We start from the raw sequence: 13,288 nt of genomic DNA on the forward strand, positions 1-13,288 counted from the left end.
GAGAGGGCAGACACAGGATCTGAAGCAGGCTCCAGGCTCTGAGCTGTCAGCACAGAGCCCGACTCGGGGCTCAAACTTATGAACCTTGAGATCATGCCCTGAGCCTAATTTGGACACTTAACCGACTGAGCCACCTGGAGCCCCACAGAGGCTCTGTTTTAGAGGGAGTGATCAGAGAGGGTGGATATTGAACACCAGCGAGGGGGACAGAAAAGAGTAGTCAGAGGAGGAGGAGAGAACTTATGGAGAGCCACGGGAAGAGAGAAGCAGCGGGAGTGTGCAGGTGCGCTCTAAGAACTGGAGGGTGCTGTGGGCCTTCGCCATAAGGACGCTGAGGATGTGGCCTTGGGGAAGAGCACTTGTAGTGCAGAGGGAACTATGCTGTGGGTAGATGAGTAAAGATGTTTCAGACTGTCATTTCAACAGTTAACTTTAGAGGAAAAGGAAGAAAGGGCAAGAGCTGAAAGAAGTCAGAGGTCAAGTGCCTCTGGTTTGTTCACCAGCGAAGAGACTACTGTGTATTTACAGGAGCAGAGGGGAGAAACTGAAGACCCAGAAAAGTGGAGCAAGAGAATGATAACCAGAAAACTGGTGTGCAAATGCCAGGTCTGCTTTTTTCCAGGTTTTCTTCGATGTTACTGCCAGATTAAGTGACCATTTAGTCTTCTTATCCTGTCCAAAATCAAGACAAGAAAGCGTCGAGGACGGGGTGCTGTATTCGGCTCTTGCCCAGCCACCATGACTCACTCCTCATAACCCTACGGGGTAAGTAGTGTCAGCCCCTCTCCAAGTGCAAGAGATGGGCTCAGAGGGGGGATGACATGCCAGAAGTTGAACACCGGATTCTTATTTTGTTTTGTTTGTTTTTGCCTTCGGGTTTAATGCTAATTCTAAAAAAAAAAAAAAAAAAAAAAATCATAACTTTCTTTCCTTGCCTTGCTGTCCCTTCTTATTTCCAAGTATCTAGCAAAAATTGAACTTCTACATCCTGGCCCAACTTTCCTTTTAAATTTTTTTTTTTTTTTTTACATTTTATTTATTTTTGAGAGAGAGAACGCAAGTTGGGGAGAGGCAGAGAGAGGGAGAGAGGGAGACACAGAATCCGAAGCAGGCTCCAGGCTCTGAGCTGTCAGCACAGGGCCCGACGTGGGGCTTGAACCCATGAACCATGAGATCATGACCTGAGCCGAAGTCAGATGCTTAACCGACTGAGCCACCCAGGCACCCCCCAACTTTCCTTCTAGATGATCGTTTTGCTTTTTTGTACTAAGGTTTTCATCTATACAGTTGGTACTTCATCATTAGATTTTGCCTCTTAGAAAAGCTGAGTAGAAAATGTAAAGACAGAAATGCTGTTCCTAAAGACAGCATTATTGCTAGTAAACTTGTTAATGTTGAAATAGATGGGAATTATTAGTAATATGGAAAGCAGTGAATTTTTAGCCTCTAATCAGTGGTCATTAGACTTAACTCCGTTGGTGATCAGTTATGAAGGAAACAAATAAGAACATGTGTGAAGTATTAGAAATCTATCATCAAAGATTATGTCTATAAAATAAGAAACTGGGATTCTGTAATATTTTAAGATCTCCAGGAAGCTACCCTTTACTACCCCTAAACATAGAAACTTATTGTGTTTTATACACGACTTTGTATCATTCTCAGAAATATGCCGTGTGCGCGCATACGTCTGCGTGTGTAAACACATGTACACATACACACAGAATTTATATACTGTTACAGAATCCGTATTTACCTTCATGCTAATCTGATCTCCCTAATGTTTAGTACAAATGCATTGTCTTTGCCTCCGTTAGTAGGAAAACTAATCTAAAAGACCATAATAAGTGTAGGAGTATCTATAGTTCATTGATCCTCATACAGGGCAGGCCCACCCCTGCCTCAGGACCTCTGCACTGGTGTTTCCTTCTGTGTGGGATGCTCTTCCTTCAATAGTCCTGTGGCTCCCTCCTTAGCCCCTAAAGTCTTGGCTTCAGTGTCCCCTTTTCTTTGTGGCCTTTCCTGAAAACTCTATGCAAAATTGTAAACCTTTGCCCTCACTCATCAAGTTCCCTGTTTCCATTTTATTGCTTTTCTTTTTTCCATAAGGTATGCCAATAAACTCCTAAGTATTTTACTTATTTACTATATTGACTGTCCTTCTTCCTCTCACGAAAACATAAGTTTCCTAAGGGCACAAATATGTTTTGTTCATTATTATATCCTTAGCACCCTAATCAGCACTTGGCTCAATAAATATTTCTTGTAGGACTGATTAATCATGTTCAGAGGATCAATCTGGCTGCTATATGCGAATGCACTGCAGAGTAGGAAGTCCAGTCAGGTGAAAAGCCAAATAGTTTGGTTGAGTGGAAGGAGTAGCTTAACTACTACGTAGGGGATAGAAGATAAAAAGAAATGGACTTGCCCTAGGAAGAGCGAGACCTGCTGCCCAAGTGCTATACCCACCCCAATTCTCTGCAGGCTCTTGGCCTCTGCTGTGGCCACTGTCAGCCATAAAGACTGAAGGATCTATATTCTCCCAAACCCTTTGGTCCTAGGGACTCTTGTTCATGTCCTGATGAGTACCAAAATTATATAAATCCTATAACTAGACATTCTAAGATCATAAGAGAGTATGAGCTATCACTTGAAAGCCCTGTTTAGGAAAAAAAGGAAAGGAAGAGAGAGCTGTATATTGTTTCACATGAAATAATAATGGTAATGATAACAGCTAACAATCAAAGAACTCTTATCCTGGCCAGGCATATCACTTGTGCACATTACAGGACCCTTATTTAATGAGGTAGCAAAATAGCAAGCATCTGAAACCTCATCCAATCTTGGACGAGCTGCAATGGGTTTTTTTTCTTTTTTAGTTTATTCATTTAATTTTAGAGAGAGAGAGAATTCCAAACAGACTCCACACTGTTAGTACAGAGCCCGATGTGTGGCTTGAACTCACAAACTGAGATCATGACCAGAGCTGAAGTCAAGAGTCGCTTGCTCAACCGACTGAGACACCCAGGTGCCCTGGAAAAGTGACAGTTTTTGATCCTTAGTGCTCCAGTCCCAACCCCTCAACGTTTCACTAATTCTGAGTAAAGCTACCCTAACAATTTTCTTTCCATGGAGACAGTTGTGAGACCTGGGAAAAATAAAAATTTCCTCCCCTCTAAGTTGCCTAATGTATTGGTCACACTTTGGGAACAATATTAAATAGTAATCATCCTTTCCTTGATGGTGTTGTTAGTATGAATTGTAGTAGGTTTTGTTTTTTTTTTAATGGTTATTTTTGAGAGACAGAGACACAGCATGAGCAGAGGAGGAGCAGAGAGAGAGGGAGACACAGAATCCAAAGCAGGCTCCAGGCTCTGAGCTGTCAGCATAGAGCCTGATGTGGGGCTTGAACTCAAGAGCCGTGAGATCATGACCTGACCTGAAGTTGGATGCCTAACCGACTGAACCACCCAGGCGCCCCTGAATTGTAGTGTTTTATGTGTATGCTTGGGTACATTACTTATAATTTTGTTTTTGAATCGGGATTGGATGTTGGACATTATCAATTACTTTTGAAGCATCCATCAGGTTGGTCACATGTCCTTTTTCCCATGACCTATTAATATATTAACAGATTCCTAATAGTGAACATTCTGGAACTCCTTGGATAAATCCTTTGTTCAAACTGAATATTTAAGTAGTATTTCAGAAATGGTTTAGGAGTACTGTAATTACTACATCTTTCATATTTAAGAATGTTTTGGTTTTCTCTACACATGTATAGAGTACTAGCCATGTGGAATTCTTGAGTCACATCAGTCTTTCCTCAGTCCCTTGTAGACATGGCTTCACTGTCTTCTGGCATCCTATGTTCTTGGAGAGAACTCTTAGGCCAGTTATTTATCTATTATTTTAAAATATTTATTTATTTTTGAGAGAGAGCACAAGTGGGGGAAGGGCAAAGAGGGGGGGAGACACAGAATCCGAACGAAGCAGGCTCTAGGCTCTGAGCTCTCAGTGCAGAGCCTGATACAGGGCTCGAACTCATGAACTGTTAGATCATGACCTGAGCGGAAGCTTGACACTTAACCAACTGAGCCACCCAAGCTCCCCTCTTAAGCCAGTTTTTAAAAAATTGTTGGTAGTCCATTTTTTTTTCTACAGCAAATCTCCAGAATTAACTTTAGATCTCCAAACCCCATGAAAAAATACTGAATCTTACTGTTAAGTTTTCTGCAGTACACAATGGTGTTTCATCTTAAAATTATTATTTTCCAAAACAGCAAATATTTTGTTCTCATTTGTTTTTAGAAATGTCATACAGAACATGTAAAATGCATGTACTATTTAGCAAAAACCTACATATGCTTCTAATCCCTTTGTAAATGTTAACTAATTTTTGTTCTTACATCCACACTATGCAATAGGTGCTATTTAACTGATGAGGAAACAGGAGCACAGATAGGTTAAAAATAACCTGCACATGGTCACACAGCTAATGGAGCCAGGTAGTCTGGCTCCAAAGTTGTTGTCTTAACCATTATGCCATGTTGCTTCTCTCTATAGTTCATAACAATAAAGATGAATGAATAATAAGGAAAGCAAACACCCACACACTAGAACCCAGATTTGTAACATTGCTAGTATCTTAGGAATGCTTTGTGTGAACCTCTCCATTTATATCCTCCTACCTCCACCCAGAACATAACTACTGTTCTCACTTTGGTGATAATTCCCTTTCCTTGCTTTTCTTTACAGTACTGCCATCAATAAAGGAATCTCTAAATGATACAGTTTAGTCTGTTTTTCACATTTACTTAATTGGACTCTTACTATATATATTTGTGTATAGATAAATTATTCATTCATTCTTTTTGTTATATGTACATATCTTATTGTTAATGTTCACTGTCGTAGTTGGGGCTGCTATAACAGAATACCATAGACTTGGTGTCTTAAACACCAAGTGTTTCTCATAGTTCCTAGAGGCTGGGAGTCTGAGATCAAGGGGCCAGTGTGATTGGGTTTCCAGTGAGGGCCCTCCTCCTGGCTCATGGACAGCTGCCTTCTCACTGCATCCTCCTGTGATAGAGAGCAGAGATAGAGGAGGCAGGCTCTGTTGTGTGTGTCACTTTTTTTTTTTTTTAATTTTCTTTTTAACATTTATTCATTTTTTGAGAGACAGAGTGAGACACAGAGTGTGAGCAGGGGAGGGGCAGAGAGAGAGAGAGAGAAACACAGAATCTGAAACAGGTTCCAGGCTCTGAGCTGTCAGCACTGAGCCCGATGTGGGGCCTGAACTCACAAACTGTGAGATCATGACCTGAGCTGAAGTTGGACACTTAGCCAACTGAGCCACCCAGGCGCCCTGTGTGTGTCACTTCTTATAAGGGCTTTCCCCTCATGAGTTAATGACTTCCAAAGGCCCTCTTAGTATTATCTCACTGGGGATTAGGCTTCAACACATGAATTCTGAGGAGATACAAACATGAAATCCTTAACATTCCCTGATTTCTACTGTTATATATGTTTGACAGTTTAGTTATTCTGTTGTTGGTGGGCATTTGGGTTGTTTCCATTTTTGCTATTGTGTACAGTGTTACCTTAAAACTTACGAATTGTGATATACCTTTGCAAGGTAGATTAAGTGTATGTACCTACTAGTGGGTTTGCTAAATCATAGTCTTTGTACCTGTTCTAAGTTACTAGGTAGTGCTAAACTTTTTCAAACATCTGAACCAAACTGCATTCCCACCAGTGGCATGTGAAAGTTCCCATTACAGCACATTGCTAAAATCTGAAGATATCAGTCTGTATTTTTTCATTTTGTTACTCAGGTGTATGTGGTAATCATATCTCACTGGCATTTAATCAGCCTTCCCCTGGTTACTGTTGAGATTGGGTATCTTTGCTAGTTTACTCACCGTTATGGTTTCCTTTTCTTAAGTGCCTATTCAAGTCTCTTCCCCATTTTTGTGGCAGGCTTAGTGTTATGTTTTATAAATCTAGGTTCTAGTACTGTATGGGCCAGGTGTTGCAAAGATCTCCTCCCAGTATGTCAGTGTTTTTCATGTTTTCTTTCTTTTGATGCCTTTGAACCAAATTTCCAAATTTGCTATGTTTTGTGTATCATTTATCTTTGAGGGCAGTTCTGTCTGGAGTTTGTATTTGTCTAAAAGTGTGAATGGATCCTCCTTTGCCCTTTATGTTGTTTATTGGGTAGCACTTTGTTCTCAAAGAGCTTTAGTTGGACAGCTGGATAGGATAATGAAGTGGGGTAGGAGGCAGTTCATGTGTTGCCTGTTGGTATTTCACACTCAGATAGGTCCTTTCTGGGGTTACTTGGTGGTGTGTGTGTTTTAGAAGTAGAGCCTGTGTGGCTTTCCACTTTTGTGTGTGTGTGTGTGTGTGTGTAAGCAGGTGAGGTTATAAGGAGGAGGTCCAGTTAGTGCATACCTCAGGCTTCATAGTAAATTCTCCTGCCCACAGGCCTTTGGTTTGTTGATTCAGTATTGATCTTGGTTCTGGTAATTTTGGTCAAGCTGACAACTGATTCTCAGTTTGTAGTTTCCTGTCCTCTGCTCTCATTGTCCCAGGCATTTTGTCTAGGATAAGAAGTGGGTTCTGAGAAAATAAAGTCTTAGTGGCCACAAGGTCCTTCCTTTTAGCCTGATCTCAAGCAGCTCAACAGATCCTACTTTGCCTTTCCCTGACACCAGTTCACATCTTTAAGGAATGGATATTTAGGAAAGGGTAGAGCCCTTTCAGCCCCTCTTACCTAAAGAGAATGAGAAACTTATAGCCTGTTGAAAGTTGGTGGGAGTGGGGGATAACCCTTAGATTGTGTCATTCTCCCTTTAATTTCAAGTAGGTTGTGGTATTTTATGTTCCAAACAAGCATATTCCCTAAGGGTAGTTTATGTGCATTATCTTACTTAATCCTCATCATATTATTTTTATTTTTTATCTGTGAAAACTCAAACCCAGAGAATCAAATAACTAGTTAAAATGGTAAGTTAATAGCTAGGCTTTAAACCCAAGTTATGTCTGACTCCAGAGCCAATAATCTTTTGCTGTGTCACACTGTGATGTTGTACAAAGATTTAGCGTCAGAACTAGAAACAGCATTCAGGAGAGAAGAAACTGCTGGTGGAAATACCAGGTACAATGTGGCAGGGCTTTCTGATCTGCTTCCCGCGCCCCCCCCCCCCCCAATCCCAGCTTGTCTGTATACTTCCCTTCATTGCATCTTCATTATTCAGCCTTGTCCAGTGGTCAGTGATTTCAGTGTCCATCCCTGCTGTATACATAGGCTCACTCTTTTCTGTGCTTACCACCTCCTCTCATTCTCCAGTTATTTATGGACTGGTTCACTGTTCCTTCCCTATGTTTTTCTTCCCAGTTGTAGGGACATCTTTGAAAGCTCTCACATGTGCCCTATAGTTATTCACAGTTTCATTCTCTTATTCCCACCTTATACAGTTTTTAGTTTCCCAGCACAGAAACCAATGTGGATTTGAATTTTTTATTTTTTTCAGATTGGAAGACAAGACTTGAAACCAAAGAGTCAACTATAAAGCCTAATACTACTGAAGATATAGCTTATGGGGTAATAATGGAAAGGGAAGGTCTCTGGCATTCTTCTTTAGGGGAAACCTGGGAACCTGATAATTGGTTAGATGGGCAACAGAAAAACCAGGATAGACCTCTGGGCCAAGTGTCAGTTACTCATGAAGAAACCCTCACTGAGAGAAGGACATGTGGAGGTAATGAATTTGCAAGATGTTCTAGTCAGGGGTCAATCCTTGATATAAAACAAAGTATTCCTGTGGGAAAAAGGCCCCATAATCAGAATCCACACAAAGAAGACACTAAACAGAATTCTGAATTAATTAAAACTCAAAGTATGTTTGTTGGAAAGAAAATCTATGAATGTAATGAATGTAGGAAAACCTTCAGCCAGAGCTCATCTCTTCTTAAGCACCAGAGGATTCATACTGGGGAAAAACCCTATAAGTGTAATGTATGTGGGAAGCACTTCATTGAACGCTCCTCCCTTACTGTACATCAAAGAATTCATACTGGAGAGAAACCCTATAAATGTAATGAATGTGGGAAAACCTTCAGTCAGAGCATGAACCTTACTGTTCATCAACGAACTCATACTGGAGAGAAACCCTATCAGTGTAAAGAGTGTGGAAAAGCTTTCCGTAAAAATTCATCCCTTATTCAACATGAAAGGATTCATACTGGAGAGAAACCCTACAAATGTAGTGAATGTGGAAAAGCTTTTACCCAAAGCATGAATCTTACGGTGCATCAAAGAACTCATACAGGAGAAAAACCCTATGAATGCAATGAATGTGGAAAAGCCTTCAGTCAGAGCATGCATCTTATTGTACATCAGAGAAGTCATACTGGAGAAAAACCCTATGAGTGTAGTGAATGTGGGAAAGCCTTTAGTAAAAGCTCAACTCTTACCCTGCATCAGCGAAATCACACTGGAGAAAAACCCTACAAATGTAACAAATGTGGGAAATCCTTTAGCCAAAGCACATACCTTATAGAACACCAGAGACTTCATTCTGGAGTAAAACCTTTTGAATGTAATCAGTGTGGGAAAGCTTTCAGTAAGAATTCATCTCTTACTCAACATCGGAGAATTCATACTGGAGAGAAGCCTTATGAATGTATGGTATGTGGAAAACATTTCACTGGGAGATCTTCCCTTACTGTACATCAGGTTATTCATACTGGAGAGAAACCTTATGAATGCAATGAATGTGGAAAGGCCTTCAGCCAGAGTGCATACCTTATTGAACATCAAAGAATCCATACTGGTGAGAAACCCTATGAATGTGATCAGTGTGGAAAAGCCTTCATTAAGAATTCATCCCTAATTGTGCATCAGAGAACTCATACAGGAGAGAAACCCTATCAGTGTAATGAATGTGGAAAAGCCTTCAGTCGGAGTACAAACCTTACACGACATCAGAGAACTCATACGTGAGTTAAGTTTTCACTGGACCCTTCACTAGGATTAACTGTTCAGTGATAATAGTCATGTAACATAGAAACCTCATAAATGTAATGACTGTAGGAATCTTTCAGTTGAAGTATAAATTACTATATCAGATAATACAGACCACTGCAGGAAAAACCATATAAAATAGAAAAATCTTAATTCAGAAAGTAAAACTTCCTCCTTTACATCAGAAGGTTTAAATAGCTCATGTTCTAAACGAGGATTTGTGTTGAAGATAAGTTCTATTGTGTCATACTGCAGATCTCCTTTGGACATCAGAGACTTCACACTGGACAGAAAATGTGAGAGTGCTTAACTGGACAGCTCAAAGACCTGGTATGTAGTCCTCATCTGCCACTAACTTGGACAAGTCACCTACTTTCACCAGGTCATGGTGTCCTTATTTGGTAAATGAGGGATTTTGAATTTAGAAGGTCTCCAGAATCCTGATTAGTTCTAAAATGCTATAAATATAACCAATATTGGGAAATCCTTGACCTTTTACCATGTTATATATGTTATCTAGATGCTCCTAATCTGCAATCTGGTTTCCCTGGATGTTTTGAGTCAAAAGTCTCTACCTCTACCAAATGCTATTATTATCCCTCCATTTCCCCACCCCCACCCCCCACTGTTATTTTCTCCCTAAAACATAGGTTGATTGCTACTGGGTGATGAAATAACTGTACAGATCTTAATGCCATAGCATGCTGTTTTGAGTTCTCAATTAAGTCATTAAACTACTGTTAAATAAGCTAATTACAAAACAGTGTAACTTAAATATAGTCTCTAAGTACATAGGACTCAAATACATATCTTTGTATCATAGTCTATCAAATTGGAAAGGAAAGGATGCTAAACACTAATAGACATGAAAATTTGACATAGTAATGAAATCTTTACAACTCAAAACATATTCAGAACAGTCATAGGTTTTATAGATCTACAGTGATGACAGCAGTTAGGACAATTTCATTTATTTCATACACAATAAGTGCTAGATATGTGATAGACATGATCAGAAAATCAGACTGGGGAAGGTATGTTCTTTGCTTTTCAAGGGCTAAACTAAGAAATTCGCAGTGGAGGAGAGGAAAGGAAGAATTCAAGCAATAAGGAGGCAGAATCTGGATAATGTGGTAATTGATGGAATGTAGGAACTTGAATTTATTTGGGTGGATGTAGTGCCATAATTAAGAACACATAAAGTTGACTGATTCTGTGGGTCAGTGATAAGTTCAGTCTGGGGGATTTTAAACAATCTGTAGGTATCCAAGTGAAGATCCTGACAGACTAAAATAACTAGCAGGGTGGTGATGAAGGATACTCTGAGCATACTGTCATCAAACAGGGTAAGTGGAGGAAGTAGAACCAGTAGGAGATAAGAGGAAACAACAGCCAAAAGAAAAATGAAAAACAGAAGGAAAAATTAGAAGATGGTGGCACAGAAGTCAAAGAATTTTGTGTAGGGTAAGAATAGTTAATATTTTCAAATGCTTTGGGGGGTTAAAGTAAGATAAAAATAGAAAACGACCTTTGGCTTTGGTTATTGATAACCTGTTAAATATTAGTAGGCTGGAGAGTGAAAAGGACTTAGTATCTTGACTGAGAAAGACATTTAGAAAGATAACTAGAGGGAGATTGGGTTGAGAGAGTATATCTATCAGAAGAGCTTTTTGGCTACAAATACTAGAAAGCCCAGTTAACAATCCTTACAAGCAAACAGGGATTTTTTTTTCCTCACATAACAAATCTGGAAGTAGGCTGGCATTGTTTCAAAGACAAAATTAATTCAATGCCTTGAGTTTCATGGCTTTTCCATCAGGGTTATATGATGGCTGTTCTGCTTCAAGTAAAACATCTGCATTCAAGGCAGGAAGATATGGGAAGCACCAGCAACATCTGTGCCTTTTGTCAGGTTTTCCCAGAAGCCCCTCAGCAGACTTCGGCTTACATTTCATTGACCACAGCTGTGTTATATGGAGGCCAGTCGCAAAGGAGGCTGAGAAAATACTCTTCCAGCCTCCAAAGTGGAGGTAGGCAAAGAAAAGGAGGTTGGAGAAAAGTGTTGATTTAGCCAATGAACAGTCTGCCAAGAGTGGGTTTACATGATCACTGAAAAGAAGAGGTATGGGAGAGTCAAAGGTGCAGAAAGGAGGGAATGGGCAGCTCAAAGTGGGAAAACAAGATTGGGGCAGAGGTAGAAGCTATAGAAATGTTTTTCAACCTTTTTCAAAAGGAAGGAAACTTTCACTGGGAGAGGTGGGAATCAAGAAATGATGGGTGCAGAAGATGTTTGTGGGTGACAATGGAGGAGGTTCGCTATGGATGCTGAATCCTTGGGCAGTTCAGTCTCTTTGGGCTATGTGACCTCTACAGTCTAACTCTTAGAACAAAGACAAAGGGGGACTGAAACACTAACCTGTATCCTCTGAAACTCAGATCTTTAATATTTGTCCCTTACACTTAGTTTCCTCCTTTTCCCTTCACTTATTTCTTTTTCTAAAGGAGGCAGAGAAGAGATGAGTAGAAAATAGATGAAAATGATAAAGACAGCAGCAAAACAAAGGGTCAGAAGGAGGCACGGGACAAGGGGAAAGGGAAAAATGAAGTGTATTGAAACCTAAGATGGATGCACTAGTTCAAAACGTGGTAAAATATTAACTTTTAGAGGAAGCAGCTGGAGAAATGGGTCAGCCAAATGGAGGTCTCGCTACTTTTTCAGGAGTTTTGGAAGTCTTAGGCCCTCAGTCATGCTGGGCAGCCAGTAAGGAGGACAGCCTTTGGTTCGCTCCTCTATCATCAGGGGCAGGACTCCCGGTTCCACTTACTGGGCATGAGAGCTTGGGCAAGACACTTAACATCTCCATGCTTCACTCATTTGCTAGTAGTGCAAACTCCATAGCTTTGGATTACATTAGATACTGATGTAAAGTGCCCAACATATTGAGAACATAGTTCTCAATAAATCTATTATTATCATCCTCATATCCTGAAAACAAAATAACATTCAGACTCCTTAGCATGGCATCGAGAAAATTATCTTAGAATCACAAGACTCAAAACAAATGCCTTGTAGAAAGATTATAGAACTGTGGGAGGCTGTCCCTCCCTGGGTCGGTTGTAACAGCCTCCTAACTAGTTTCCCTGTATTTGCGTTCTAGCCTCACCACAGTCTCTTCTCCCTACAGCTGACCAGAGATTCTTTCAAAATGTGCTCAACCACATCACTCTTGCACAGACTCCTTCAATGGCTTCCCATCACACATAGAACAAATCCAAAGGTCTTGGATGGACTTCAAGGTCTCTAGTACCCTTCAAACTACCTCTCCAACTCTCCCTTGTTCACTCTATGCCCTCTCCAGTCCCGTTAGCCTTGCAAAGCCTCAGGCCCACCAAGCACACTTCTGTCTCTGGACAGCGCTGTCCCCTCCCCCTTGGATGGCTCTTCCCCAGATAGTCACATGGTTTCCTCTCTCGCGGTATTCACATCTCTGCTCAAATGTTACTTCCTCAAAGAGAATTTCCCAAGACACTACTTAAAATAATCCCAGTCCCCACCCCACTGCCACAGGTTCACTGCGTCGTCACTACCTGGTAAGTATTTTTCTATGTTTTATTGACTACTTCCTCTCGACTCCAACCTGCGTTAAGTGCAGGTTTTCGCTGCTCTTTCCCCAGCCCCTAGAACAGTGCCTGACGCACAAGTGCTCCAGAAGTGTCAAGAGGATGGAACCTTCCATAAAGCCCCAAACAAGATCCTGTGGTGTCACACAAGTCACTGACACTGCTTCCTAAGAGGTGGCCGACAGTTTCCCAAACCCCAGGTCACATTTTTGGCGCCGTTTAAGTCACCACCGACAACGTTAAAACCTCCTCTTTCCATCCCGAGCTCGGTGGAAAAGCGTATTCAAAGGCAACGAAATATCTGCAATGGGATTTTCTATCCATCACCTCATCCCTGCCCGCCCCCACAGACATAACCCCCACCCCGGCGTCCGACACCGTCTCCTCGGCCTCTGGCTCCTTCCTTCCCCGACGAGTCGCTGACACCCAGGTCGGCTCTACCTCCTCGGCGTTTCTCCCGCGCTACCGCCCGGGTCCCAGCCACCGTCCAAGGCAGCCGGCCCCGCATCCCGCCTGCCGCCCCTACCGCGCCCCGGCCCGGTCCCTGGGGCGCAGTCCCGTCGCCTCTTCAAGTCGTCTCCGCGCGGTCCTCCTACAGGAGGGCGACTTTGCGGCTCCTCACCTCCTACTCCATCC

The 13,288-nt window shown here is 41.5% G+C and overlaps 1 protein-coding gene across 5 annotated transcripts; it reads left to right on the forward strand.

Annotated features, from left to right (window-relative positions):
* Window positions 1-630: 630 nt before the first annotated feature.
* ZFP2 (ZFP2 zinc finger protein) lies at window positions 631-13,000 on the forward strand. 5 transcript variants are annotated; one of them, XM_086706073.1, is made up of 4 exons: window positions 631-765; window positions 7,539-9,006; window positions 9,287-9,361; window positions 12,707-13,000. In XM_086706073.1, the coding sequence occupies exons 2-3, from the start codon at window positions 7,616-7,618 to the stop codon at window positions 9,339-9,341; spliced, it is 1,446 nt and encodes a 481-aa protein (XP_086562199.1). In that variant the 5' UTR covers window positions 631-765; window positions 7,539-7,615; the 3' UTR covers window positions 9,342-9,361; window positions 12,707-13,000. The 5 variants fall into 5 exon arrangements, 4 of the variants coding, with proteins under 4 accessions (XP_086562199.1, XP_086562205.1, XP_086562196.1 ...); XM_086706079.1 differs by lacking the exon at window positions 12,707-13,000 and adding an exon at window positions 12,217-12,684; XR_015250967.1 differs by lacking the exon at window positions 12,707-13,000 and adding an exon at window positions 12,217-12,683 and having other exon boundaries at window positions 7,539-9,361.
* Window positions 13,001-13,288: the final 288 nt, after the last annotated feature.

This window comes from Puma concolor, chromosome A1, assembly GCF_028749965.1.
Source record: "Puma concolor isolate L17-30 chromosome A1, mPumCon1.1.hap2, whole genome shotgun sequence".
NCBI lineage: Eukaryota > Metazoa > Chordata > Mammalia > Carnivora > Felidae > Puma > Puma concolor.

What these genes read in the sequence shown, in the direction of transcription:
- ZFP2 (XM_086706073.1), top strand. Translation starts at nt 7,616, where the DNA reads ATGGAAAGGGAAGGTCTCTGGCATTCTTCTTTAGGGGAAACCTGGGAA. An exon ending in CGACATCAGAGAACTCATAC is followed by an intron (nt 9,007 to 9,286) that starts GTGAGTTAAGTT and finishes GTCATACTGCAG; the next exon opens with ATCTCCTTTGGACATCAGAG.